General features: G+C 44.8%; 1 protein-coding gene across 1 annotated transcript; it reads right to left on the bottom strand.

The window, feature by feature from the left end:
* Nucleotides 1-502: 502 nt before the first annotated feature.
* Nucleotides 503-1,932, bottom strand: LOC141920006 (endogenous retrovirus group V member 2 Env polyprotein-like). The gene is given in 3 exon segments (XM_074816693.1): nucleotides 503-1,080; nucleotides 1,083-1,646; nucleotides 1,767-1,932. Coding segments are annotated over 3 exon segments (1,308 nt in total).
* Between the last annotated feature and the right edge of the window lie 16,609 nt (nucleotides 1,933-18,541).

Raw genomic sequence — 18,541 nt, 5'->3', positions numbered from 1 at the left:
AAAGGCCGGGTTATTACAATTAGTTCAGGGGATAGGCGTGATTATTATAATCATTTCTTTGATGGTCAAGGGGAGAAGTATATGGTCCTCCTCACAGTGTCCGCTTTTTCCAGGGCATGTGCTGTGAAGCAAAGTCCAGGTGTCTTCTTCCTAAATCGGCGAGGTCATCCTCCCTAGATAGCATCTCTGAGTCCTTTTGTTTAAGTTTGCCTAAGTGCCCATTGAGAGCTTTGAGTGAGTGCCCATTGAGGGCTTTGAGTCTGCTATCAGTGAGTTGTGTTTTTAATTCATACCCCAGGGCTACCTGCTACTTTTTATGATAGCCAGTCCCCAGACTATCTGGGTAAGCTACACTGAATCCACAAAACAGTCTGGGCAAGCAGGATTCTTAGGCAACGTTCAGAAATCATCATATGTTGTTATAAGTAAATAATTTGCAAGGAAAGTGGACATTTCTGTGTATCTATTCCCCCCTTTTCTTTCACCTCTGCAAATTCTTTTGCTATATCATGCCATTCCCTTTAAGGGTTTTGGCAAAGTATGCACCACTCTCCACCTTTTTGTGTAGCTGATGTCTTTTCCAATCCTCATAATGGTTGCTAGCATACTTGCATATCCACATAAAACACTGTAGCATGCAACATATCAATATTCCTAGAATAATTATTAAGACACAGTCTATAAAGAGCTGTTTTAACCATGTTAGGTCTGGTAGCCAAGATGTGAGTTTCTCCCATAGGTTTATAAATCCTGATGATGTATTGTCCTGAGTTATTTGGTGTAGTATTTTTGACTGCTGCCATATTTGGGTCATATCTGTTTCAATTCTTTTACCTTGGTTGATGTATGAGCAGCAACTTTGATTTATTATCAAACATACTCCTCCCTCTTTAGCTGTTATTAAATCTAAAACCATACGATTTTGTAAGACTACTTTACTAAGTGAGGAAATTTGTACTTGTAGCCCCTGGATGGCATCCACAGTGGAATTTACTATTTTTTCCATTGTGGCCGAAATATTTACTATGGCCTTTTCTAATTCACTGACTTCTAATTGAGGAAAGAACCATCTTACAAAATATGATAAGCTGTCGGTCTTTTTATAAGAGGGTTTTCTAGAACCCTACACACCTTCCACCAAGGGGTCCGTATAAATCCAGGTGGGGGATGTGAGTGGTTATATATTTTGTCCTGGGGAATGACATATCCCAGAGTGCAATCCCCATCCCAATATTTAGGCAGAGATTTCCTTGCCCTTCCATCCCCACACAACCACCAGTGACCATCAGGGATACAGTCATAAGAATAATTGAACCATGGTCCTTTCAGTATAGCTGGTGGACAAGTGCTGTTAAGGGTGGCATGGAGGGTTTCTCTTATTTCACATTTGGTTATATTTTCTAAAGGAAATCTTCCAAACTTCAGGGCAGTCTTATTATTTCGTCTGATGATGGTTGGTTTTTCCAATATTTGCAAATCAAATTTAAGTGGATAGCCATTTTTGTTCCCACAAGAATGATTGGGGACTGATTCCTCAGGAGGCAGTGGGCTCTGGGAACCCCAACACATGGTTTCCCCTGAGGGTAATTGCCTCTCCTGTTGGTCAGGGCCACAACTAGTACCCAAGTTCCAGATTATGTTATCCCCTGTGGGCAAAGTGGAATTATTTAAGCTATCATGGGGCCAACTCCATTTGTTATAAGACACTGGAATTCCAAGGAGTGGAGTCTCTAAATTTCCTCTGGGGAGAGCAGTGCATACCCAACAATCAGAGAGGTTAAAACTTTCGGCGATTGTTTGAGTCATTTTCAGATAAGAGTTTTGATCCCATGCACTTACGGTCTCTACCCATAGTTCAATCATGTTGATAATCAGTGTCCATCCTTCCGTTGGATTTGGAGTCTTAGGGGTCCAGTCAATTTTGATTCCCATTGCTGTTTTGGGGCTCCTTTGACTTGAGTGTGATGTATCCACGATGATCGTTCTTTAATCTTGATTGCTGTATGGGACATTAACAACACCTGGAATGGACCCTCCCACTTTGGTTCCAGAGGTGAATCTGAAAAAGATCTGATATATATCTAATCACCAGGTTTAATGTTGTGTACAGGCCCATCCAGACCTCGATCTCTGGTCCCTAGGACCACTTTCTCTATTTCCCGCAGCTGCTTTTGTAGGTTTATAACATAATCAGTTAATATTTCATTCCCAATCTGAGTTGATGTCCCCGCCTGTATCATATATGCTCTCCCGTATACTATTTCAAAAGGACTTAATCCCTCCTTAGTTCTGAGTTTGGTTCTGATTCTCAGAAGTGCTAAAGACAATGATTGGGGCGAAGGCAATCCAGCCTCCTGACCTAGTTTTACTATTTGTAATTTAATTAAATGATTCATCTTCTCTACTTGACCACTTGCTTGTGGACTATATGGAGTATGTAATTGCCAGTCTATTCCTAGAAGTTTACTAACCCGCTGGACAATTTTTGCCACAAAATGTGATCCCTGATCTGATGACATTGTTGCTGGAACCCCAAACCTTGGTATTATTTCTTGTAACAATGCTTTAGTTATTTCCCTAGCTTTATTGGTTTGGCAAGGGAATGCTTCTGGCCACCCAGAAAAGGTATCTGTTAGGACCAGAAGGTACCAAAACCCCCCTTTTCTTGGGAGTTCCGAAAAATCAATCTGCCATTGTTGTCCTGGGTAATTTCCTTTCCCTATCCGCCCGGGTTGAGTCTTCAGTCCTGTTTTAGGATTATTTTGTAAACAGATTTCGCATTGCTGTGTCACCTGCTTGATGGTAGTATACAGATTTCGGGCAACTATACGTTGATTTAGATACTTATATAAGGCCTCTACACCCGAATGGGATTTTCTGTGTTCAGCCATAACTATGGCCCATAATAATGCAAATGGTACTATTATTTTACCTTGAGGAGTCTTTGCCCACCTGCCCTTTTCTCTCATCCCACCTAAATCTTCAATAAGTTTTTGATCCTCCCTAGAATATTGAGGTTCACCATCAATTTGTATTTTACCATCTGGGACCAAAGACTGCACTTCTACCTCACCTTCTTCAGCCACTCTTTTAGCCTCACGATCTGCCATAGCGTTGCTGAGTTCATGGGTGGAGTTTCCTTTTTGGTGAGCCTTACAATGCATTATGGCCACCTTTTCAGGTAGTTGCACCGCTTCCAGGAGTTTGAGGATTTGCTTAGCGTGCTTTATATGTTTTCCTTGTGCAGACAAGAGTCCTCTCTCTTTCCATACTGCCCCATGGGCATGGACCACTCCGAAAGCATATTTAGAGTCTGTCCATATATTTATTTTCATGCCCTTGGCCATTTCCAGTGCCCGAGTTAGAGCTATTATTTCTGCCTTTTGGGCTGAGGTATTTGGAGGAAGGGCTTTAGATTCTATTACCTGATCTTCGGTGGTTATCGCATATCCTGCCTTGCGGATACCTTGTCGGACGAAACTGCTCCCATCTGTATACCAGGATTCATCAGCTTCCTCTAATGGCTCCTCTTTGAGGTCTGGCCGGCTGGAATAGACTGCTTCAATCGTTTCCAGGCAGTTGTGTGTCACTGGTTCTCCTGTGGTCCCGCTGAGGAAAGAAGGTGGGTTGACAATATTAGTAACCCCTATTTTTATATCATCCTGTTCCACTAGGAGAGCTTGGTATTTCAGGTACCTTTGGGGTGAAAGCCAGTGTTCTCCTTTCATGTCTAGTACTGCAGACACCATGTGGGATACTAGTACTGTGATTTTCTGGCCTAGTGTGAATTTCCGTGCTTCCTGGATATTTAAAACTACTGCTGCTACTGCTCTTAGGCAACTAGGCCATCCTTTGCTTACTTCATCAAGTTGTTTAGAGAAGTATGCTACTGGTCTTCTATCTGGTCCCAAATTTTGGGCTAGGACTAGGGCTATTCCCTGTTTCTCGTGAGAGAATAACCAGAAAGGCTTCGTCATGTCTGATAAACCCAAAGCAGGGGCATCCATCAGCTTCCTTTTAAGCTGATGGAATGCTCTGTCTGCCTCTCCATTCCAAGTGAGGGTTTTCGGATTTGATTTTAATAGTTCATAAAGGGGTTTTACTATGCGTCTGTAGTTATATATCCACAGGCGACACCATCCAGTCATTCCTAGGAACGTGCGGAGCCCTTTAGCTGTCTGTGGTCAAGGGGTCTGACAAATGGCCTCCTTCCTTGCAGTCCCTAGGGCTTGTTGACCAGCCATGACCTCATATCCAAGGTAAGTTACTTGCTGCTGAGAGACCTGGGCTTTCTGTGGAGAGACTCGATAGCCATTAAGTCCTAAAAAAATTCAGCAAACTAATCGTCCATATTATGCACAGTTCTTTAGTCTCTGTGGCTATTAATAAGTCATCCACATACTGCAGGACTTCTCCCTTTCCATGTGGTCGTTTCCACTGTTCCAGGTCTTTGGCCAGCTGGTTTCCAAAGAGAGTAGGGCTGTTTTTAAATCCCTGGGGTAATACAGTCCATGTTAATTGTGTCTTTCTTCCGGATTCTGGGTTTTCCCATTCAAATGCAAACAATAATTGACTTTCTGAGCTCAGAGGCAAGCAAAAGAAGGCGTCTTTTAGGTCTAGCACGGTAAACCAGGCCAATTCAGGTACTAGTTTGGTCAATAGTGTATATGGGTTTGCTACAACAGGATGCAGATCCTCAACAAATTTGTTGATAGCCCTGAGATCTTGTACTATTTGATAATTACTGTCTGACTTTTTGACTGGTAAAATAGTGTTATATTCTGATTCACACTCCTTCAGTAATCCAGATTTAATAAACCGGTCAATTATTGGTTGAATTCCCTTTCTGTCCTCTATTTTAAGAGGATATTGCTTAATTCTCACGGGCTTTGTTCCCTGCCTTGGTTTGATTACTATAGGGGAGGCGGTTTTTGCCTTTCCGGTATCTCTGAGGCCCATACCATCGGATGTACTTGGTCCCGTACTTCCTCAGGAATCTCCTTTCTAATTGGAGTGTTTATGAGGGCTAAGCTCAGAATTTCAACCAACTGTTTATCCCCAACTCTAATTTCCATTTTTCCTTTTTCGAATTTGATTTCTGCCTTTAATTGCTCTAATAAGTCTCACCCCAATAAAGGTTTCGGCGAATTTGGCATGTATAAAAATTTGTGTACTCCTAATTGTTTTCCTAATTCAAATTTTAGAGGCTTCAGAAAATACGCCTTTTCACTTTGGCCAGTAGCTCCCCTTACCGTTACAAAGTCATCATCTAAAGGTGTTAAGGCTTCATTTAAAACCGAAAATGTTGCTCCAGTATCAACTAAAAACTCCATATTGTGCTGTTGTTTCCCTAACTTTATTACAACCAGTGGATCCACTAGGGTAGACTCCCCAGGTTCCCATCAATCATCCTCGACATGGGCTTGTACCCTCCCTTTTCCTTTCCGCTTCTCACGACACTCATTTTGCCAATGTCCCCTCTGCTTACACCATGCACACTGGTCCCTTCCTAAAGGCCGCTTGGGTCCCACATTCTTAAATCCTCTATTTTCCTGTAGTGCTGCTACTAAAGCCCGCTTTTCTTTCCTTCAGTCCTCCTCGTCCCTATTACTATATACTCTCTGTGCTTCATCTAACAAAGTCTCCAAATTCCTATTCTCTGGTGCTCTCAGCTTCTGCAGCTTCTTTCGAATGTCACCTGCTGATTGTCCTATAAATAATGACACTAGCTGTTGCATTCCCACTTCCGATCCTGGATCTAAGGGTATGTGCAGCCTCATAGTATCCTGCAGTTTATCCAGGAATTCTGATGGAGTATCTTTGGGTCCCTGCCGAACAGCATATAGAGTCGACCAATTAATTGCTTTCGGTATAGCCCGCTCCATGCCCCTTACAATCCAATCCCTATATGCTTTTAGCAATTCAATGTGGGCTCCCTTGTTAGGGTCCCAGTGTGGGTCCTGTAAGGGGAAGTGATCTTTTATATCTCCTCCTGTACTTTTGAGGTGATCAGTAGCCAGATCCTGGGCTGTTTTTAATATTAATTGTTTTTCAGTTTCTGTCATGTGAGCCAATAATGTATATCACTCCAATCAGGATCATGTTGTTTTATTAGAAACTGAAAATGCTTGGTCACCCCGACAGGGTCATTTCGATACCCCTTTGCTACACTTTTCCAAGTTTCAAGATCAAAGGAAGTGAATGGGACTGTTACTCTGACAGGGCCCCCATCTGGCCCCACAGCCTCTCTCAAAGGAGCCTGCAAGACCATTCGTTTCTCCTGTCTCCGAGTGTGAGAGGATATGGGGCTGTGAGGTGGGGAGCCTGGCTCTGGCTCCTCCGAACTTTCACTCTCCTCTTGCCGGCTTCTTACCGGTGGTTTATAGTACTCTGGTAAATCCTTTATTTCAAACCCTTTCTCTTTCCCCAGTTTTGTGCATCTCTGTCCTATACTGCATGATGAACTTTTCAACTTCCCTTTCCCTTCCTTCTTATTTTCCTTCTCCAGTGCCAGCACTAGTGAATCTTGTGGGGGTGCCAGGCCACAGTCTATCTGATATTCAGGATGGTTTTGGAGGGTGAAAAACATGTCTGCATAGGAGACTCATCCCACTTCCCTTCCCTCCTTAAAAACAACATAAGTTGTAGCAGGGTGTTGTAATTCAAAGTTCCGTTTAGGGCCCATTTCTCCCCTTCATCCAATTTATATAGGGGCCACCACTGGTTGCAATATTTTATCAGGGTCTTTTTGTTCATGCTTCCACTTGGAGGTCCCCCTATCTTTTTCCATTGTGTTAGAGTACAGCCTAGGGGACTCTTTCTAACTATTCCCCCACTCTGGCCACTTCCCATCTCGTCTATCTTACCAAAGAAACACTTAAAGTAATATCTCACTCGGGCAAATGGTACAAAGGTACACTCTTACCACAGCATATGCACCCTAACTCTAAACAACAATTAACATAGAATTACTGCCTCCTCGTTAAAGGAGATACCGAGCAAACAAACAAGCAAGCATGACACAGGGGGCATGCACTAGGACGTGCTCTGTACTAAGGAATGTTAACTTGTCCTGTCCATACAGTCTCAGACCTCCATTAAAGAATTCTTTTGCTGATTCTTTACACTATCTAAATTTCCACAAATTACTTGTATGAGCTCTCCCAAGCGCTCTATTCTGTCCCAATCTGACCACTTCTTACAATTTTCACAATAAAATCGTTCCCAAACCCAACCCAAATGTAATTGTCACAAGTAAAACACTCAATAACAAAGATTGGGTTACATGAAAAAATCCCGACACCCATGTATAGGAGAACAGTAGTTGACAATAGGTTCAGTTAACACCATTACAGACTCTGCCATGCGCTTTGTTCGTCTCTGACCGCTTCCCTCACGGGATAACGGAACTGTGGATCAGAACTCTGCACTCGCTTTGCAGCTGGGCTGCGTCTCACACATGCAAAACAATCACACAATCACACGAAGAGGCCTCTTACACATATTACTCACACAACATAAAATAACAAATACTACAAGCATCAAAACACTAATTATAACAATTGCCAAGGTCGCGTTTCCCAGCATAAATCGTAAACCATGAGCCATTTTGCCATTTATCATTCACCACAGATCCACACCTAATCGATATCGACTAAATTATTATAAATGGTACCAGATTTTATATTTGATGGCAACACGGCAATGCCACACCACTCCCGTAACCCCGTACTGGGAGTACCCAAGTCGACCTAGGATACCAATGTGGTCAGAGGGTCAAAACCACCCTGCCACCCACGGGCCCACCACCACTTGGGGATGCGAGCACCAAGGCTCTTTACCTCGCGTAGGATGTCTCCTCACGACTTCCAGATCCCCCCCTTTTTCAACATACCTGGTCCGCTGACGGATGGTCCTTGTCTGCCTCTGCCGAGATCGAGAGAGCGAGGGAGGTTCTCCGAGAAAGGAACCTCGGGGTGCACCTAGAATGTCCACCTCTCAACCGCTCGCAGCCGGGCAGAGAGGGTCCCACCTGGGTCGCCAAAATTGACACGCAGAAACAAACTCTACAACTCGGAGAGAGTTATAAAGCAGGTATGTTTATTCCGGCCGGGGTGCAACGGGATTTCTCCACAAAGCTTGCACACCGTCTCTGGCCAGTAGCCAAATATTTATTACACCAAAGCATACATATTCATTAGGAAAGGCTGGGTTATTACAATTAGTTCAGGGGATAGGCGTGATTATTATAATTATTTCTTTGATGGTCAAGGGGAGAAGTATGTGGTCCTCCTCACGGTGTGCCCTCTTTCCAGGGCATGTGCTGTGAAGCAAAGTCCAGGTGTCTTCTTCCTAAATCCACGAGATCATCCTCCCTAGATAGCATCTCTGAGTCCTTTTGTTCAAGTTTAAGTTTGCCTAAGTGCCCATTGAGGGCTTTGAGTCTGCTATCAGTGAGTTGTCTTTTTAATTCATACCCCAGGGCTACCTGCTACTTTTTATGATAGCCAGTCCTCAAACTATCTGGGTAAGCTACACTGAATCCACCAAACAGTCTGGGCAAGCAGGATTCTTAGGCAGCGTTCAGAAATCATCATATGTTGTTATAAGTAAATAATTTGCAAGGAAAGTGAACATTTCTCTGTATCAACACACAGTAACATTTCCAGTACCCTGAATCAAGTATCTCTGCACGGCACAGTGTGGATCTACCAGCTCATTCAAAACCAACTTACAACTCTCAACTTTGACATCCACTTGTGTAACAGACTCAGCCATTCTGGGCTTGCCAAGAGGGACTTTGTTATTTCTTCACTGGACATTTTTTCCTAGTCAAAAACTCGACGTCAGTTCAGCCTTATTCAGTTTAAGTTATAGTGGTGGGAGAGGGAAAGCTACCAATGTTTGCTTTCTCTACCAAGAACAATAATGTTGGAAGCACTAATGATGAGTAGGAAGGGTGTTTTCATAGAAAACATGTTGCCTACGTTTCATCTGAGAATGCGAAAAAGACTGTGGTTGCCAACTCTAAACTTGACAGGTTGCTGCCAAAACAGAAGCATTGCCAATAAAAGCAAGGAAAGATTTGCTAAGAATACAGGCAGAGCTGCCTTTGCTCCTCGTGAGTGGAGAATATTTGGGAAGTGATTAGTCCACAGTGCCACTCAGAACAACTTTATTGTATGTGCCATATGGACTGCAACCCATACATCTCTATAGTTTATTATTTGATAATAAAGAAAGAAGCAGAAAGAATTTAAGTGAAAAAATGCATATATATCTATGTAGACTGAAAGGGAAAAAGTCAAAATGGAAATGGAGAGTCTTTTTTTGACAGGGATGTGCTGCTATACTTAGAAGCAAACAGTCAAGAAGTGGTAGCCCCCAGATTTGACCATGGGGAGGTAAGAAGAACTAGCCATCAGCCATCATGGATGATAGAGGTCCTGGGAGAGGGAATGCAACACTTGAGGTACAACTGAACAGCCCCTTCTTCAAAACCTGCTGTGATTTTAGTAGTCTGAGCAGAGTCCTGTGTTCCACTCTGTCATGTTCTGGCCCATCTCGACCACTAGTTAAGTTACATCCGTAATACAAAAAGAGGAACACCACTCCAAAATTCAGATGGGGATCTGGTTCTTCCGTTATTTGAAAGTCACAGAATCACAGAATCACAGAATTGTCTAGGTTGGAAAAGACCTTGAAGATCATCTAGTCCAACCATTGACCTAACACTGACAGTTCCCAACTACACCATATCCCTCAGCGCTAAGTCAACTTTACTCTTAAACACCTTCAGGGATGGGGACTCCACCACCTCCCTGGGCAGCCCATTCCAATGCCTAACCACCCGTTCTGTAAAGAAATGCTTCCTAATATCCAGTCTAAACCTTCCCTGGCATAATTTGAGGCCATTACCTCTTGTCCTATCACTTGTTCCTTGGTTAAAGAGACTCATCCCCAGCTCTCTGCAACCTCCTTTCAGGGAGTTGTAGAGGGCAATGAGGTCTCCTCTCAGCCTCCTCTTCTCCAGACTAAACAACCCCAGTTCCCTCAGCCGCTCCTCGTATGACATATGCTCCTATAAGTCAATAGAGACTTGTTGATTGAGTTAACTGAGAGCTGTGATCAGAGCTAGGTCAGGTCTATGCAGAAACCACAACACCTGAGAAAGTTAGTTCCTAGGCTTTAGGTTGGGAGATCAAGCTTTTCCCTATGCCAGAAAAAGCTGGGGCCAGATTTGGATAGTCTAAGGTATTTTCACCCCATGTGCCAGAATGTACCTGCTGCCACCCCATCCATCCATCCATCCATCCATCCATCCATCCATCCATCCATCCTTACTGCCTCTAAGTGAGACTGTTTTAAATATATACTCATTAATTGCTGATTTCTGTGGAGTTCCAGTTGGGCTCATTGAATGAGTTCCATTCCATTCCCAATTATCTGTAAATAAAACATAACAGCTACACAGACACCAAAGGAGGGGGAAGGTAGAAATGGAAGAGAGAATAGTCAAGGGAGCTTTGTGGATGCAGTTAAAAGAGGTTTGTCCTTAATTCATGCTATACCAAATCAGTATGAGGCTCTGGGATTGTTTTAGATTGAAAAGTTTCTTGAAGTGATTTGAACCTGCACTTTGAAGTTTAGTCCATTTCACATCAACTGGACATCCTCTACCCCGTGGTCGGTACTTCCAAAACCATATGTAATTTTCTAGTGTCAATCTCAGATTATCCAAGCAACACCAGACAAGCCATTTCACCTCTGTGCCTCCATTCCCCACCGCCCCCCCCACCAAAAGGAAACAGATTGTTCTCCTTGCCTACATGCCAGGATTTTCCAGAACCTACATATTTCCTTGTTTTGGCACTGATCCAAAAGCTACTTAAGGTCAACGCAAAGTTTTCAACTGATTTCCCTGGGCTTTACCTTAGTTAATAAATATACTCTGAAGTCTTTGGACGAATAGCACTGTAGAAATGCACTGTTAGTACTAGTGCATCTTACACTGTCTTCAGTCAGTTCTTTGGCTGGCAATAATCCCACAGAAGACAGGCTGAGTGAAAGCCAAGTGTCAAGCTCCAGATTTCACCCATTGTCTTCTAAAACAACTGACTTGTAATGCAAATTGTTCTGCTTTGTTAGGGATGAAGTGTAGCAACTCACCAGAAGTGTTTATTCCCAGGGATAGGCAAGATGCATTGCACCCAGGCGGGGAGATCTAGCTTTTTGTTACATCCTAGGCAGCGCAAACCCAAAGAGAGCTTCCCTAGTGAGCAGAACAATTCTTATTTCCTAAGTAGGGAAGAAGAGGCAATGACAGTTTAAAACCAAGCTCCTGGCAGACAACAGGAAACCTCCCATTAGCCCCAGAAGTGCCCAGATTTATCTAGTGAATCGGTAGCACAGGCAGGGAAGTGACCCAAACCTCACATGAGCAACAGCAGCTCTGCAGATTGGTCCCATGACTCTGCTCCTTTTAGCATTGTCTAAACTCCTTGCATTCATTTAGTCGTGTTGATGAATGGTTGCAACTTTGGCCATCCGTCAGTGTTGATGCTGGGAAACGCTATGGAGGCACTTCTGGCCTTTTAAGTCCCATTTGGTTTAACACTGCTCTGCTGAGGTCTCTGTTTAGTGCTTAAGACCTTACAGGCGTCTTTCTGTAATACTGGAAAAGAATCCTGCCAGACAGCGAAATCCTGCAACATTTCCTCAGTGTCTCCCAGGCTATAAGGCTTTACCTCTTAACAAGATTGCCGAGATGAACAGATGCGCCCTGACCTGAAAATTCTCAGCATTTTAATCAGTGTATTAACACACAACACTTGAATTGTCAAAATTATTTACACCTCCAAACCACATTCCTTTTGCCAGGCAGTTGGAAGAAGTGTGATGAATGTCTAAACAAAGGCACTGACCTGTATGTGAGACTCAGCTAGCTCTTTGAATTGTACACCCTGCAACGTTGCTTGTCAAAGCAGGACAGAGGTAGCAGTCCCTGAGTCTGAACTGCCACTCTGGAGTCACACCAGCCACCACAAACATTTCTTTCTGGCCTAGAAGAGGTGCTACATACAGAGAATCCCCTGTAAGCTTTCAGTGGTGCCACTCATGCAAGTGCGCCGTGTCAGGTGGGTAAGCAGGGAAAGTCAATAGTGCTGCTTCTCACAAGCTGCTTCCCAGGGCTGGGCAAGAGGGGCAGCATTTATGGTCAGATAAAAGTCAGGAATTGGTAGGTTTCAGGGCACATTTCTATGATCTGTTAATAAGCAGGTTCATCCTGAGATCCTGTTACAAAAATGTGCTGCAGCATTCATCCTCAGGGGTTGTCTTTGAGGGGCAGAGGTTGAAGATTTCAGTTTCTGTAGCCTAGGATGTCTTTGAGAAGCTGCCAACATCTTATTGCTGTCTGTCAAGTAATACACCAAAGCCATCGTTTCATCTCAGAGAGGACCCAGGGAGAAGGGAAGAAGTGGGTAACGATAATTCATTATTAGACCTGGTCTGTTGACTCCTTTCACCAGTGGATAGTTTGGACATCAGGGATGAAAGACATTGCTTCCAGCAGGAGGGACTTGCACACACATCTGCTTGGCACTAACAAAGTAACTACTAAACAAAGTGGAGACTCCAGCCTTTGAGCTTTGTTTGGGGCCCGAGGCTCACAGTGCCTTATTTGCAGTGATTTTGAGGATCCAACAAAAGACATCTGTTCTGATGTAGCAGTTTGTGTCAAAGTGGGAAGAAAATAAAGGGCGAACTGGTAAATCAGTGTACACGTGTGTATTTTAATGCTGGCTGCCATATCATTGTAAAAAGACATCTTCATCCCTAAGGACACTACTTCTCTTTTATAGATGGAGCCCTTTCTGGTTCTTACCCAGTGATCATGTGGCAATATGGAAGAGGATGACTGCCTGCAGTCCTGTGAGATCCACAGCAAGAATGAAACTACATGGAAAGAAAGTAACTTGCAGAAATGGTGCAGGGATACTCTATTTCCAGTCTCAAAATGATGTACCCAAGTGCTAACACCGTTGGTCAAGGGACACATGGACACAAAAGTTCCCTTTCACATCTCACTGGAGGAAAAGGATAAGTAGTGAGGGGAGACACACTTGTGGGTAAACACTCCCACACCCACATGATATAGGAAAGCCTGCATTGTGATTGGCGAGTACAGTGGCCCCAGGGCAATTAAAAGTTTAGAGAGCTGCTTTTGGGGAACTCACAGTGTATTGGTGCTTGTACAAATGTAACACAGAAGAAATGTACACTTATAGCAAGAACAACAATAAAACTGGCATTGACGCTCATTAAAGATCCCTGCAGGTGATCCCTCCTCTGAACTGAGAGAACTCCAGTTTGTCCAGAGACATAGACCCAGGCTTAGGGAAAGAGTATCAAGGGCTGCTGAACCGAACCGAAAACAGCATCAGAACAATGGCTGCTACAGTAGAACAAGTGTATTTGCCACAACTAACAGTTTTCATGAAGCAGGAAAGCCAACTAATCAATCATAATCCAGTGCATACCCCACGGAAACAATTCAAGAGACAAGGAGGATAACATACAGGTCGTGAACAGGTGTGGAAGATGTTGGAGAAATAGCACCATTTCACCTCCCAGTGGGGTACCTTCTGTGGAAGGAAGGCACAGCTGTGTAATGGATGGTAAACTACATAACACAGACTTCCAGCAAAGAGGCTTTCCGTAGTGTGATAACAGAGCCAGGGAGATTCACACATGCTAGGCACATCTCTGAAGACTGACATTCAGCTACCATTGTAGTAACTCTGCTCTAAGATCAATGGCCAATTTGATTTCTGCTGGACTGCACACCCAGCTGCTGTGTAATACTAACAAAAATGATAAGCAGGAAAATGAGCTGGGAGAAATACATCCATGTGCTGATGGTATGCATTGATCAGTGCAGGGCAAATGCAATTCATTGTAGGAAATGCATTATTCTGTACAAGAAGCGGCAACCTATTATGTGCTTGAAGCAGTAAAACACATCCCGCTCTCAGGAAGGATTCAAAGTATGCCACAACCACGCCTCAGAAAAGTCAGGAGCAAAACCACAACAGCAGGAAGAATTTCAGTATTGATGTGTGCAGCGTACTAAAGCAAACTTGTCTGGGTGCCAGCATCTCCCTGAAAGTTATAGGCATGATGACTTCTTTGTGGTAGACCCAGAGAAGCAACAACATTGGGCCACTTCTCCTGACAACAACCAGAAAGTTGACTGTTTTTTATTGCCATGGAGTTGACCAGACAGGACATGCCTGACAGTACCAACAGGAGCAGCATGATAAGGGCTACTCCACAAGGGAGGGCAGGCAGGGAGCTGAGGGTGACCCCAACACAGGCAGAGCAGCACCTTCACCAACACGGTCTCACAGGAGCGGTGATAGCCCACTGGCAGTCCCAGACAAGGTGAAGTGATATATTAGGTCAGGGAGCCCGGTCAGGAGCAGTAGGAGATGGGGTCAGAGCCAGGACTTGGAACAAAGCTGCTTACAACATAGGTCTGACATCCAACCTTAAAAACCAGCCAGTAAAGCAGGATGAGGCAGAGGTACACCAAGGACACAGCCCAGCCTAGATCTAGGTACCTGTGCCCTGAGCTTATATAGAGTCCTTGGGCCTATGGGCAGAGGGTGTTTGGGCAGAGAGCCTGATAAAGGCTGGGCAGGGCAATTAAAGGCAATTGGTGCCCTCAGGTCCTAATAGCACCCAGAAACACCCCTTTCAAGTACTGAGTATTTCAAATTTTCGGTTTGAAAACCTCAGGAAACAAGCCATGCTATTGCTTAGACTATGATACAGGATCATGGTGGAATGCCAGAACATCCTCATCACGTGTAAGGATGAAAAGGTTATTGTAAATCTTACCCCGCACTGTAGCAAAATATTTCAAGAAGCCCTGTGAGGCTAAGATGAAGTTAGATATTGACTTCTTTGTGCCACCTGTGAGACTACTGAAGTATTGCATTCTGCTGGCCTTGACCATCAAGCCAGCAAACAACAGCTCCACATCTATAGCCATTTATAGACTTTTAATGACAACGTGAAGAGGAAGAGCCAGTGGCAAGGCAAGCCCTGGTTGTATAGTGAAAATTAAGTGTGCGGTCTGCTACACTCACACACAGCATTAAAATGATAACTTCTGCAAATGACTGGACCCTTAGAAACTGAGATACATTAAGGATGTGATGGGAATCTAGGAATTTATGAGAAGAGACAAATATATTCTGCCTGCACCACTGAGAAGTGTACAAGCCCTTGAATCGGGCCGCACACCGTGGGCACATCTACTGTATTTCAAGTGCAAATCTAGACATACACTTAAAACCAAACTTGCCTCATGTCATCAGCACACACGTAAGCAGCATCTGCCTTCAGTGTGGGCAATGGGAGACACGCTGTTTCCAGCCTGAGGCTGCCACCACGATTCATGTGTCCCATCACAGTGATACCACAGTGTTGGGCAGATAAGAACTCTGTTCAGTCCTTACGGTGCCACACACCGCAAGGGTCCTTGGGAATCGTAGGTGGCCCAAGGTTGGAACATCCTTATAGCAGCATGATCAGAGGAGTCACAGGCTGGTGTTGGACATACATGGAGTGTGGTGAGGGGAATCCACCACAGTTTTTGCTCATTTCCTGAAAGTGCATAAACATAACCAGTGAAGCAGCGTGAGAACAACCAGGGAGTTGCAAAAAGACTTCTGAAAGGAAATCACATGGAAGGAATCAAACTTGAAATGCTACAATTTCTGGGACTTTTATTTAAGAGATCCCTAAACTAGTGACACTGGAAAAGGTCCCTCTCTGTTTATCTTATTTTTTACATTCTTCCCTAGTCTGCTGCTGCTGGCCACTGCTGGAGGCGGGACACTGGGCTTGAAGTACATTTCATCTGATCCAGCATGGCTATGCTTGCAGGATGTGTGAAGTGAGTGAAGAGTGTAGCAACTAGTAACAGAATCTACACAGACGTAAAAAAGGCAACCCATCTCTAGAAAGGGCCAGAGGGGCTGTTCATTGTTCGGTGACAGGATCATGAAAAGTTACTCAAGCAAGGACTGTGATCAGGAAGTTGACGGTGAGTTTTGCAAGGGCTGACATACAAGACCCACCTTACTCATACAGTGGATCAGAGGCCACTGCAAGACGTGACTAATTAGCACTAATTTGGAACCTCTGTTCCAGATGCTGCCCCTTTAGAACACAGCAATCTTTGGGAAGATAGAGTCAGTAGTGGAGGCAGCCAAGCAACAGATGACAAAAACAGAGGGAGTAGAAAGGGACGCATGCCAAGCCAGGCCATCACAGGACAACCTCCCTGCGTAACAGAATCGCCCAGTGTAAAGACTTGGCCAGAAGAGCAACACTTCTTCACCTGAGAAGTAGTCTCCTGCAACCCGTGGCAGGTATGATGTGTGGGATGCAGAAAGGGCTATCAAGATAGGCAGGCCACCATTACAGCGAAAGAGTCTGAGACTGTGCTCAGGAGTAGGTCTACTTCAGCTATCAGGTAGTTACACAAAGGGTGACTTTTACGATTTGAGCTACAGTGAGATGTAAGTGCTGAGGTAGCTCAGGACAGAGGGGCAAACACCACCAAAGGCAATGGAAGAGAAGCAGCAGAGGGCACACCCAAAGAAATGAGAGCCATGTCCAGAAATGGGAACACTTACAAGTAGCCTCTGCCATCAGCTTGCTTGACATAGGAGAGTTGGGTAGAAAAAGCTGTGAGAGCAGCAAGAAGGGTCAGCAAAATGAAGGAAATCATGGTCCTGAGAACAGCAACAGTGCAAACAGTGGGTAAGAGAGGGATTCAAAGTCTGGCAAACTTGAGAGGCAGTAACAAATGTTCATTCTAGATGGGGCTGTGTGCTGGTAACTGCAGGGTATGGCAAATCAGCAAACATTCAAACAAAACAGAGCAACAAAAGCAGGTAAATAGAAGGCAGTAGCAAGCTGCGTGGGCCAGGGAGCAGTGAGTGCAGGCTTGGAGGAGGCTAGAGTTTGGAGGATGCCCTAGGAAGTCAGTCCAGCCACATGCAGGTACCACGCCTGCTGTAGCTGAAATGCCTCTAAAATAGCTGTTGCCAGTGAAGCAGAGATTTAGTCTTAGACCAAACTGTTCCTTGCTGTGTGTCCTACTAAGCAGTGCATGAAATCATCTCAAAAGCTGTACTCCAGGTTAAATTCACTGCCAGTGGCCCCAGAGAGATTGAAGGCTCTCTTCCTGCCTCGAACTGCATCAGCCCCAGGACAGGGCAGATTTCTAGAAGAACCTCAGGTCCAAAACATACCAAACCATACCAGGACCCCTTGATTTTCCAACTGAATTGGCTTTTGGGCTGCTGAGGGGGAGCAAAGCCTTGCAATAAGACACATTGAAACAGCCGACCCGAAGCCCCAGTCTCTAATTCTTTCAAAACAAATAGCATGCAAAAAAAGGAGCAGGTTTTAACCAGCCTTGGTTTGCAGCCAACATGGGCACATGGTTAGCTTTAGCAGGACTGGACAGCATATGGCACAGCGACCTGGCTTGTTGTGAATAATGGAGTATAATAAAACCTGTCAAACTGCTATTGGCAGCTAGGGTGAGGAAAAACTCTCTGTGCACAGACAGTTTGAGAAAGCATACTTGTCACTGCCATGCAAAATATTTCATGGCAGTAAATATACGTTCTAAAGCGCCTCTCAGGCTAGGGTGTTTTATCCTCAGTTCCTGAATTTCTACAGGAATCCTGCGCTACTGTGGGGATGGCAAAGTGGGGAATGCTAACAGCTGGAAGGAACAAAAGACAGGTGCACGGGGAGGGGAAGGAGAAGGACAAGAGCCAAGAAGCAGGTCCAGAAGCAAGAACAGCAGGAGGAGCTAGAAGGGGTGGTAAGAGGACAGAGGAGAGTCATGGCCACCAGCAGGTGTGTTGGCTGAGAAGCACATGAGGGGGCTGCCTGGTGACAGGGATGGAAGATGGGATAACGGTGTGTCCTCAGCCTGGCAAAGGGAGGAGGAGGAGGCAGGGTCCTGCTCAGTGGGCAGCACTGTCTGGCTCGGTGATTGAGGAGGATCCTGTGAGTGATGGGAGGGCTGCATTTTGAGTGCTAAAGCTTGAAGGCAAGGAATCAACAGAGGAGTTTCTTTGTAATCCATCCACCCAGCCAGTACCAGAAGGGGAATGTGGGATGGGGGAACTGCAGCTCTTTACCTGTGAAAGTTCAGCCAGTGCCTGGCCTCTGCGACATCTCTGCAGAGCACGTGGGGCCATAAAGTGGCCTTGCAAGTGCAACTCCGGCTGACGGGCAGGGGACTCCAAGTTCCACCCCCAGCCTGAGAAGGCTGAACAGAGCTCTGCCAGAGCAACACAGGTCAGAATTAACCTTGAATTTTCATGTCTTGAGTCATCAGCCTGAGCTTTGATTTTTAGGCTGCATCTCTGGACAAAAGCAAGTACCGCAAGGTTAAGGGCAGCTTGTTTGTGCCCTGCAATGTTCTTCTCCCTTTGGCCTT

Source organism: Strix aluco, chromosome 2, assembly GCF_031877795.1.
Source record: "Strix aluco isolate bStrAlu1 chromosome 2, bStrAlu1.hap1, whole genome shotgun sequence".
Classification (NCBI taxonomy): Eukaryota; Metazoa; Chordata; class Aves; order Strigiformes; family Strigidae; genus Strix; species Strix aluco.
The sequence above is the reverse complement of the archived record's forward strand: the minus strand, read 5'-3'. Positions and strand labels throughout refer to the sequence as shown.